Source organism: Mytilus trossulus, chromosome 2, assembly GCF_036588685.1.
Source record: "Mytilus trossulus isolate FHL-02 chromosome 2, PNRI_Mtr1.1.1.hap1, whole genome shotgun sequence".
Lineage (NCBI taxonomy): Eukaryota > Metazoa > Mollusca > Bivalvia > Mytilida > Mytilidae > Mytilus > Mytilus trossulus.
In genome coordinates this window covers 36,020,320-36,032,285 of record NC_086374.1, presented here as the reverse complement: position 1 = coordinate 36,032,285, position 11,966 = coordinate 36,020,320, and the positions used below count along the sequence as shown (strand labels likewise).

General features: G+C 30.3%; 1 protein-coding gene across 1 annotated transcript; it reads left to right on the top strand.

Moving 5' to 3' along the window:
- Window positions 1-6,380: 6,380 nt before the first annotated feature.
- Window positions 6,381-8,458, top strand: LOC134705081 (pancreas transcription factor 1 subunit alpha-like). The gene is made up of 2 exons (XM_063563848.1): window positions 6,381-6,856; window positions 8,137-8,458. Exons 1-2 carry the CDS (start codon window positions 6,424-6,426, stop codon window positions 8,340-8,342), a joined length of 639 nt encoding a protein of 212 aa, XP_063419918.1. The 5' UTR covers window positions 6,381-6,423; the 3' UTR covers window positions 8,343-8,458.
- Window positions 8,459-11,966: the final 3,508 nt, after the last annotated feature.

The following is an 11,966-nucleotide window of genomic DNA, read 5'->3' as shown; positions in this document are numbered from 1 at the left end:
ATATTATTTAATCGGATAACACATTTATTATGATATTTGTATATCTAGACTTACATTTCCATGTTTTCCGTAACTTACTTGCATGATCAATTTATTACTATTTTCGGGTTTTTTTCAGAGCAAAAATCGTGGATACCCTTTGGTAAAATAGAATAAATTTTCTTTTCAATTTATACAATAAAAACTCCATTCTCAATAAAAATTAATAAAAAAATATTTAAATGTCCAACATTCATACGTGTGCCATCACGACTAATTTATATTGCTTAATAAGTCATTTGTATAAAAGAAACGGACCAGTAATTAAATTCCAATTTTACTCTTGTAAAAAACTAGATTTTAATTGCATCATAGTTGAATAGAATTGACCATTGAAATTGACATTATTATCTTGTCCTTTATAATAAACCATGGACCAGAGATAACTCAAATGACATATGTATTGTGTGATTCTCCAGGACACGATCACAAATTTACATTTTATAGAATAATTTCGTAGAATTATGGTAATATGTAATAAAATGACACGTGACTTTGTAGAGCCAATTAAATAAACCTATTAATAAACTCAGAAGAAGTTAATAATTTCAAAAGATTTATCCAGAAAGTAATTGGGACATCTTTTGGCTTTACTTGATAATAATTTATGGCTCGTTATTACGCTTCACAAATGTTGTTTTTTTCTCAATTTGACCGTAAGCTTTCAAGTAACCATAACGGATAAGGTTATAGTTTTAATGTGTCATCCTTTATAAACTACAGGTGTACTGTCTTTAAATTACACTCAGTGGAAATTGTCTCTTTTTAATACGTCTGGACACATACCCAGACTTAACTTTAATGCCGATGAAGATTAACGCAATTTTTTTGGCCTTAGTTGTTCCTTTATGTAAATGGCATATGTGCTGGTTAACAAAACTAGTTTTTTTAAACGCGATATTTATTTAAACCTTGTTTGAAAATTACTATTTGACTACTTGACAAAATCAACCAGTTAATCGTCGAATTGTTTAAAAATGATAAAGGAAAAATATTTGTTCTCTTAACCCGATAGTTGAAAATATCATCAATGAACCTTTAAAAGTCTTGATGGTGAAGACAGTTTAATTTAAAAAAAAATGTGATTTAAACCCAAAAAAAGGTAACTTTTACCTTTTATCCTTAAGCATTCACCCTAATGCTTGTTTCATTTTGAAGCTATTCGTCCTACATTTTTTTTTACATTTTCACCTTTTATGTCGCTTTTGTTTTGTTCACACATCATTGTCATTATTATGGAAATTTATGCGACTTTCATACAATTTATATGTTAAGCTAGGTTATAAAACTAAATTGTTTAACTCACCATTTTCTACATATGAAATGCTGGTACCAAACTAGGAGTATGTTATCCATTCGTTTGATGTTTTTGAGTCGTTGATGTTGCCATTTAATTATGGAAATTCCGTTAATAAGTTATCTTGGAGTTCAATAATTTTTTAATTTTACTGAAAATCACCTGAAAATGTAAATATGCAAGTTAAACCATTTGTATTCCTGTAACACATTTTGAAGGATTTTATTAACCCCCATTTTTATAAATTCTGTAGAATCTGATATAATAAAGTGCATTATTTTCAGGACAAATTCTAATACTCTGAAATATGATTCCCCCTTGATGATTATCTAGTCAAATCAAGAACATTCTGTTATGTTCTGGGCAAAATAGTATTTGGTACTGATGATTGAACTTTTTTTGGCTATGGAGTGTCACACGAAAGTTTTTTTTATTATTATGAATATAACACAATCTGTTTGAATATATTAATTATTTTCTGGAAAAAAGTAAAATCACAAAAATACTGAACTCAGAGGAAAATCTTATCGGAAAGTCCATAATCACCTGGCAAAATCAAATGACAAAACTCATCAAAAACGAATGGACAAGAACTGTCATATTCCGGATTTGGTTCAGGCATTTTCAAATGTAGAAAACTGTGGATTTTATAGCGCTAAACCTCTCACTTTGTTGGCAGTCGCATCAAATTCTGTTATATTTACAATGATGCATGAACTAAACAGACATAAGAAATAAAATAGTCAAAATAATACTTAGTTTATATAAGTTTTGCGGATATAAAAACTACTATAAGGGAAAAGGCAAAAATTATGCAAAGTTGCCACATTATCTATAAGACAAAAAATAAAATGAGCTCAAGTGAGCAGCTATTACAACAAAAATATAATATTACCGAATTCCAATGTAAAATAAAAAGTTTGGGTCGATAAAAACTGAACCAAAAAAAATCATGATTTATCAAACTATAACCAATGGCTTAGCAAGGCGGTTGATGTTCACGTAAAATTGGATGCAAATAAAGGCAACAGTTATGAAGGTCATACAGACGAAACTTCGACGGTCGGTACCATTTTCTATAGCTGTGCTTTCAACTATTGCAAACCCTGATTAATTTAGGGACTCTGTGGGATTTTTATAGGAGTATTTCGTAATTAATATCAATGTACTATTTGATTGTACCCTATGCCAGAAAAAATTTAACGTACATGGTTTCAGAAAATCATTTGACCTTTGACCCATAGCACGTGTCGGACTTTGATGACAATACAATTTTTTCCTGCCAAATTTTCTTCATCTTTAATGCCAATTAAATATACATGTACAAAAAGTGTTAACATGTTGATAACTTATATACGCTGTCTTTAAAACATTTTTTTCTGTTTACTAAAGCTTATGTTGTAGTTATCAGTTTTTACAAATGGTTAAAAAAGGAAATACACAGATAATAGTAATAAGATTGCAAAACAGAAACAAATAAATTTGACTAATACTGAACATGTTTAGCAGGACAGTGGTTATTTTATTACTTGAATTATTAGTAGATCTACATTTACTGTTTCATAAAAAGGGAGCTGCTCTATTGTAGGTTATTTAATATTTTTATAGATTAAAGTAATAGACCTTATTGGAGTTAATCATGGTTTTGTTTTCTATTCTAAACAAATAATTCCTAATCCATTCTTTCTGACCGGATATTATATAACACTTGCTACAAATGAATTTTTGCTGAGCTATTTATTTAATGTGTTTTGTTTAATTCATTTGCTATCGTCTTTATAATCCAGTGCTGTTCTGCTGGCTTACTTAATAAGCTTTTCTGTATCTGTTGTTTTGTATCTATAACAGTATTTATGCTTGTTATTATGTAGCGTGCTTTTGTTTACATTTTTGCTTGAAAAATGTATGTGTACATATATATTAATCTGTAATAGAGTTGTCACTGACTCAGACGTACTTATAAATATAGCTATTTTCTGTGACTGTATCTTACATTAATTTGTAGGATCATTTACTATAGATAATTTAGCTGATCTGTAAAAATAACATCTCCATGCCTTATATATCATGTTCTGTAGTATGACGCTAGATTAAACATACGTGGAAAGGTAACACCCGGCCACCGTAAGCTTCATTTTTCTATGATGAAGCCCAGGTGGTTGTGTGCTCTAGCGGGACGGCGATTTGATGTCACGATAGCTCAGTAGCATGGGTTCGAATCCCGGCGAAGGAAGAACAAAAAAATTGCGAAAGCAAATTTACAGATCTAACGTTGTTGGTTTGATGTTTAGACCGAGTTGTATATATAAATATATATATAAGTACGTCTGAGTCAGTGACAACTCTACAACAGATTTATCCATCGGATCACCAGCAATGATGGTGATACATGGCTGTGTACATCATGTTTATACAACTCGTCTAAACACCAACCCAGAAATGTTAGATCTGTAAATTTGCTTTCGCAATATATATTATATATAGTGTTAAACAGTCGGTTTATTTTCTGCATAAGAAAATGACTGAACCAAGTCAGGAATATGACAGTTATTATCAATTCGTTTGATGTGTTTGCGCTTTTGATTTTGCCATTTGTTTAGGGACTTCACGTTTGGAGTTCAGGTTTTTTTTTGTTTTACTTTTTTCATGCATTCATCTATTGGTTTTACTTTCGACGTTGCTGTTGCAGTTAGGTGCCGTGAACGCAATAGGTTTTTAACGTGTTTTTAAGTTGTCTACCATTTTTTATATATAGTCTAATATTATATAATCGAGAAAGTGTATGCTATATACTGTAAGTACTTTCAGCTACAAAAAAATCGGTTTTGTTTGCTTTTTTGTATTTTTTTTTATCAGTTACAAACGCCTTTTTGTTTGTTATTTTTATCTGTATGTTTGTTATATTCTTTTAGTCAGTTGTGTTGTATGTATGTGAGGCTTGTTTACACAGTTTTAGCCGCTGTAGTTTTAACACACTTAACTTAATATAATATGTTTGGATTGCTCATCAAATTTGTCAATTGAACGGAACTGTCAAAAACGTTATACAGGTGGGAGGTTTGTTAACTATACAACCAGGTTAACCCATCATTTGCATCGGGAACTACCTGTACCAATGTCATGAATATGAGATGATATAACAGTTGTTTCCCATTAGTCCCGTTGGTTGATTAAAACCAACGATCGAATTCTTGCATTCTTTTAATTCCCTCTATTTTTCTATTCGAGTTCCATTGTATAGATGGTGATATCCTTTATGCAAAGGCAACGGCCCATGGTGAAACCTGCTTTATAACCTAAACATTTCTTTAATTTTTATCATTCAAATATAGTACACAAGTCTATATAATAAGTCTAAAATGTCTTCTAACCAACTTAGTGGAATTTGTAAATAAAACAATAAATCTGTAACAGTATCAGTTAGACCGCTTCCGGACTACGCTGGTCGTGTAGGACGAATTACGTTCTTAATATTTACCCTACAGTTGCATTACATCATTAAGATTGTAAGAAACATTTGTTATGAAGCAGACATTTTCCCACCAAACATTGATCCGCTGGTTCCTAATTTATAATGAAATGTTTACATATTCCATTTCCTAATGTTGAAACGAATCGGAAAAGAAGATAGACAATTATTAATTTTTAGTAAATAGCACTTCAGGGTTGTAATCAATACCAAAAAGATGAACATTGATTGCAACGGGCTTAAACATAAAGGTACACAATAAAACATTGTTTGATTAAACGCTCTTAAATGGTAATTACATTTTATCAAGTTGAATGTAGCTGGAATTTGAAAAAAATAAGGAAATACAATGTTCTTCAATTGATCGGTTCCAGACTATTCGACTTCTAGAGCTTTTACACATTTAATGCAATGTGTAGAACTTTATTAGTGAAAAAATAAATAAAAAATAAATAGAAAATAAATTCATTGAATGAATGAATGAATAAATCATTGAATTAATTTCTATGGAAATAAAAATACTTATTCATCAGACCATCACGAATAAAATTACAATTTAAAAGTGAAAAGAAATGAGTAACTTAAACATGTAATTTTGAATGAATTTTATAATCCTTCAATGTTCCGCGTGAACTTTCTTTAGATAATATGCGATGTCCGGAAAATTATTTTTCCATAAACATTTTGTGCATCTTTGCACCTGTAGCATTTAAAATTCATGGTTTTTATCTGTTAACATTGTAACAATGGACTATTCGTTTTTATATTTTGAAGTTAATGATCCTAAAAATCTTAAACAGTTATCTATTTTGCAAGTTAATTTCAGATTCAGATTTTTAAATTAAGTATCCTCAATCAATTATTGTCCTAATAATCTCTGACAGTTACGAGCAGATTATTCCTCATCCCTTTATGTAGATCTAGTTTTATGTTAAACTAAGAAAATTTATACAAAACATCGATCTTTGATATAAAAACACGTTTTTAAATTTATAGCATTTTTTTCGCCTAGGTGTAATTGGAAGGCTCGTGTATCATGATTTTTAAAAAGATAACTGTTTTTGAATGGGTAAAATATTTTATTATGATAACATTAATGCACAATTGAAACCTCACAATGTGCAAAATCTCCTTTTCAAGTCATTTGCGGACAAAAGTCATTCATCAACCCAATATACATCTTTTTAAAATTGCAAATTAATTTTTCTGCCGACGGCGCAATACAAAGCGAAAGTGGACAACACCCACTTAGACCAAAACGTAAAGTGAAATTTGAAACGAACAGAGCCTCTTTTCAATATTGTTATACTCGCGTTTCAATGTTGACAAAATCTGACCTTTGATATATTCGATACATATTTTTGAAACTTAGCACTTGAGATGTTTTAGATTAATCATTTTCATAGGACGACAAATCTCGCCAAGACATAATTTGCATCTCCTGGCACACGACAAAATAAAACAAATGATTTGATTGGCTGTTATCGCGATTAATACACGTGCCCAATGTTGACACAAAAAGATAAAACATCGTTAAACATTATTTTACTACTTAAATAGAAAATCACTCGTGTATTTAAGAAGGTTAATTACTCAATACTTAAGAAAATTATTGGACATGGAAAGTCTAGATTTTGGGAGAAATATTGAAATATTTAGAACTGATTTTCCGGTTTCTCCTTACTCATCATTTAGTGAAAGTTTATCACCTATTTCATCTGATTATTCTTCATGTAATGAAAATGACTATCATAAATGTATCAAACGAAGGAAGACTAAGTATGGTCACATTCAAACTTACCAACGGGAAGCCGCCAATTTACGAGAAAGACGCAGAATGCAGTCAATAAATGATGCATTTGAAGGACTTCGGGAACATATACCAACATTACCATACGAGAAAAGACTTTCCAAAGTTGACACTTTAAAATTAGCAATAGGTTACATTGGCTTCCTAGCAGAACTTATAAAGTCAGATATAGAAAACGGTGATAGTGTCTCATCAACATCAGATGACAGTACCAGAAAAGTTATAATTCATTACCATACTGGTGAGTACACTTAACATTGTATACCTACAGACTTACTGTTCTTGCTTTTCAGTATGCGATTTCCTAGTTTTTCATAAATCTATAAACTTTTTCAAGTAACAAGTTTCACATTGAGCTTTTTAGCTGTGACATTAAACATATTGTAGAAAATTTTTTAAAGCAAAAGATACATACATGTATTAAGTTTGAACACACCGTCCACTAAAACTTCCGTTCGGTCAAACTTAAAATTCAGACAGAAAATGGTAATTAATAAGCAATAAATGTTTATTCAGAATGCACATTTCTGTAGTAAGTCACATTTCTTATTTTTATGAAAATTAAAAAATAGATTAGATGTACAATTTTAAATTTTCAGTCTAGAAGTACCGAGAATGTCTTTCAATACTAGTTACATTTTTTATCTGGCATCCAGTGAACTAGCTTGTGGAAAGTTGTCTAATTGGCAATCATACCGTATCTTTTTCATATAGCTATTATTTAATCGTATAAAATATTTTTTAAAATGTCGAAATTTCTTTTCTTTTTTATTGCGTATTTTTGCGTTTATTCTATTATATAAGATCGCAAGTCACAACATTATGACTTGGAAACAATACTTTTAGTGACATTAAAACGTTTATGGATTTTTTTTGATATTTATTAAGTTACGAAAAAAATGAGGATATAAATATAACTGCTCCCCTTAAAAAAATGTGTGAACTAACAACAACGTATGTCCAGTTAAGGATTTTCACTTTAACTGTCCTTTTATATTTTTTTGTATAAAAAATATAAAACAAGTATTAATTTACCAAAACACTGCACCATTAACTGAGTAAGGTTGGAGCAGTTTTCAAATTTAATGAAAACAGGTATAAAACCAACCAGGAATAACATGCGTTTGGAGATCAAGCAATTTAGTTATTATATGATTTTCGATTGATTACAACATTTTAAATAGTTTACAATTTTTCCTAGTGAAAGATATCTCTTTGCAAGGCCATATTTTATAAATTAATGGTCCTTTTAATTTGCCAATATCTAATTTTATATTAGGCGGCAAAGTTCACAAGTACATTTCAAAGAAATGATTGCTGTTCTTTATCAGTATTAAAATATTGTATTGAAATAATTGTGTTATTTACGATGTAGAATAGAACATTTAAATGTTTACTTATTCCTCATCTGTTTATGAAGAATAAACAGAGTAAATATTTGTCATTGATGCGCTTCTTTGTCATATTTGCAGATGACCAATTAATTTACACTGGTTTCTTTTCTTTTTTTGCACGTGTCAGGCTTGTTTGCAGACGACAACTCGATATATGGTGGACCACCTTTAGCTGGACATTCGTTATCTTGGAAAGATGAAAAGAAACCGCAACTTGGACCAAATAAAACGTTCTATGCTAAAATTTGGACACCTGAAAATCCCTCGGAATGTAAGACTATTGGCAGTGATGAAGATATTACACATAAAGTAGATTCGACTGTAAAAATCTAGATTCGATTTGATTTTCTATGTGTACTTTGTATGTTTACTACTTTATCGTAAACAGAGGGTTTGGTGCATAATCTTGAATCTATATGTTCCATTCAATGTAGGATCAGAGACCAACGTCTCGGGTGAAATTTTGACTAATTCAGACCTGTTTACGACGGATTTGTATATGAACAGATATTAAACTACCTAGACATTATTTATATGTGCAATATTTGTTATTATATATTTGTATTTATTGTTACTATCTGTGATTTATATTGTTGAATAAAATTTACATGCTTACATCATGATACACTTTTCCATCAAGACAACGTAAAGAGATTTTATGTAACGAAACCGTGCACCATTTTCGTTCTTTTTAAAGAATTATTACAATAAAAGGTATAGGATATTCCATTACCGCCTAATGGTGGAACACAGCAGTCATTAGGCTTTGGATCTATCTTAGTATAAGTTTTGAAATACGAAAAAAAAATGGCTATTTTTATGCAGTTTGTATAATTACAAAACAGCGACTTGAATTAACCGCGAATAACAGCACTTTAAAGCATTACATGATGTAAGTTAGGAAAAAAATGCATTTCTTTTAACAAAATAATGTTAAACTAAAATAAATGTTGATAAGCGATTGGAGCAGGGATAGTTGTGTCATTGGCAATCATACCACTGAAATGTTTCACGAATTGCATGTAACTTGATTCGTGAATACATTTTTAGAATTATTAGAATATATCGCTGCTTCTCTAATCCACGCATACTTCATTTGTTGAAAATGACGAATTCAAAAAAATCAAAAGTCTATACATTAAAGTTGTCCAAACTGTTATATAAGTTGATAACATTCCGCATGATATATTTTTCAAAATTTCAAATTACATACATTGTATTTAGTTCACTAATGAGTTTGAATATCGAAGTGATATCTCTCGCCACTCTTTGGCGAACATCAGATGTGTCAAGTCTTATATAACAGTTGGTTTCTTCACTTTATATATTTTTAAATGTATAGTGCATAAAAAGTGACGACAGGATTCGCTTAAAACATCACAATAAAACGCCAACCACTAGAAAGATACTAACAACATGAAGAAAAATAAAAAAAAATGAAGTTTGATTGCAAATGAGACAACTCTCCACAATAAACCATATGACACAGAAACTAAAAAATATTGGTTACCGTACGGATTCAGGAATGAGCAAAGTCAATACCGCATCAAGAGCTCCCGAAATTACAAAACAATTCAAACAAGAAAATGTATACAATAATGGTCGAAAAACAAACATGTAACAGAGCAACAAACGAACACCACTGAATTAAAGGCTCCAGACGTATTGACTAACATGCACACTTTGTATATCCGACATAAACAGACAACGGATTATCTCCACAGTGCAGCTACTGACAGAATGAACACATTAACAAGAAAATTAAAAAAAAAAACACATGTAATTTGGAAGGCGGGCTATTACTAGTATATCGAAAACTCCACACTCTCTTTCTTAACTTGCTAGATTCCTTACTTCGAGCAGGGGAATACGATGGGAACGGTTAGGATAAATTTGCATTTTGTGATTCCCTCTCCATGTTTTCGGTCAAAAGGTATATGGAAAAAACACAATAAAAATGATTAAAAAATCATTGAACTATATACATCTTATATACCTTCTAACAAAGTCCAAAATAGAAATTAATACTACTTGTACATAAACAATAATGGCGATTTGGAAGACACAACAATTATGCCATCTTACACACTAGCTTCGGACATTGATAGATGTTACACATTAACTTAAAAAAAGATACACAGTAGCACGACCACTCGACATACACATTGTAATATTGCACAAAGCATAAGAAGATATATAAGTGTAGGACATCTATAAATTGTACTAGCTGACTATGTTATTTTGTTTCTATATAATGGTTTATCCACATATCATTGTCACGTCCAAATATATATGTACTCAAATAAACTGTTCAAATATCTTTCAATTCTCAAATGACTATCAGATCAATTACAAAATGTTTAGACACTTTAATATGTTATTTGAGATTTAACGACATTTTCTGTTGAAATATTTTTTTTTGAACAGAGTTATCATGTGTCTAATAGAGGCTATCTGAACACACCTGGCTATTTCGTTCATCTGAATGAAGACCCAGTAGAATAAATATATAAGTACCGACATTGCGGGAAGTTGTATGCTTCAGTTCTACCAAGAGCATTTCACGACATATATTAAACATGTTTATATACGGGTATTTGTTTTTTCTAATTTCCCAGTTTTTGTTTTTTTCAATTCGTGAATTAAACGATCAGTTCCGTTTCACTATGTAGGTTAAACAGTTAAGCACATTTAGCCTACACAAATAAATTTTCAATATTTTCAAAAAAAAAACAACGCTAAAAGAAAATTGTATAACCTAAAAAAATATTTATCTTATTAAATGTATTTGTAAGAAGTTGGTCATACATTTCATCTATAGTATATGAGCCACCACAAAGTAAAGTACAATTGATTTATCTTACTCGTCTTACCATCCTTTTGTCCCATAATTCCGTTATACCAACATTGAAAATTTAACCCTTGTGCGTACCTTATTTTGTTTTTCTTGAGTACTCTTTCATTTTGGCAGGGTAATTTATTGGAATCATGGTCTGTATCCATTTTTTTTGTAACATCACACTGTTTGGCAAATACAATTCAAGATTTTGTAAATACCGAACTCGAAGCAAAATTCAAAAAGTCCCCTAACAAATGGCAAAATCACAAGCACAAGCACATCAAACGAATGCAAAACAAATGGCACATTCCTGACTTGGTACATGCATTTCTTTATTTAGAAATTGTGGATTTAAACTGGTTTATAGATAGCTAAACCCCCTACTTGTATGAAAGTCGCATGCAATTTCAGTATATAATCAATGTGGAGGCCAAAAAAAACCCAGACGAAATATGTAAAAATGTCAAAAAAGGCGTATATCAGTTAACATTTTGTTATAATATTTATCATATAATTATATCAATTTGACGTCATGACCGTATAACCAGTTTGGAGAAATCAATCAGAATTTGTGTTGGTCAGTGTTATGACAAAACACAATATGTATTACAATTGTTTCGGTTAATCTTAATGGTTTGTGCTTGAGATGACACTGACTACATTTACCGATGAAGGTTATTTGTAAAATGTTATACATGTGTTCTGTGAATCTCTGTATTTGATCTCAAACTTGCTTCTTTTATAATGGGGGTATATTTTTAGTGGAATCAATATGTGCTTGTTTGGGTTTACTTCTTAGATCTCAATGAACATTAAACGCTTTGATAAAGTTGTAAATTTGTCAATTAGTTTGCCATATTTCATAACAAATAAAGACACTTGATTTGAGAGAGTGATGCCATGTTAAGGAATTTTTAGTATTTTGGTATATAGCACCATCGTCTATGAGGATTTTATGTATAAGTCAAACAAATTTAGGAATTGTTTTTAATTTCTGTATTTTATACAAATTTAAAGGCGTATTGAATTTAATTATTGTATATAATTTTACTAAAATAAACTGTTGTTTTTCCGTTACATGCCTTGATTTTTTTTATGTGAACACCATTTGTGGATGC

Excerpts from the sequence above, each read along its gene's own strand:
- LOC134705081 (XM_063563848.1), top strand. The coding sequence starts at position 6,424 with ATGGAAAGTCTAGATTTTGGGAGAAATATTGAAATATTTAGAACTGAT. Across the intron at positions 6,857-8,136 it reads TATAATTCATTACCATACTG|GCTTGTTTGCAGACGACAAC; the intron begins GTGAGTACACTT and ends TGCACGTGTCAG.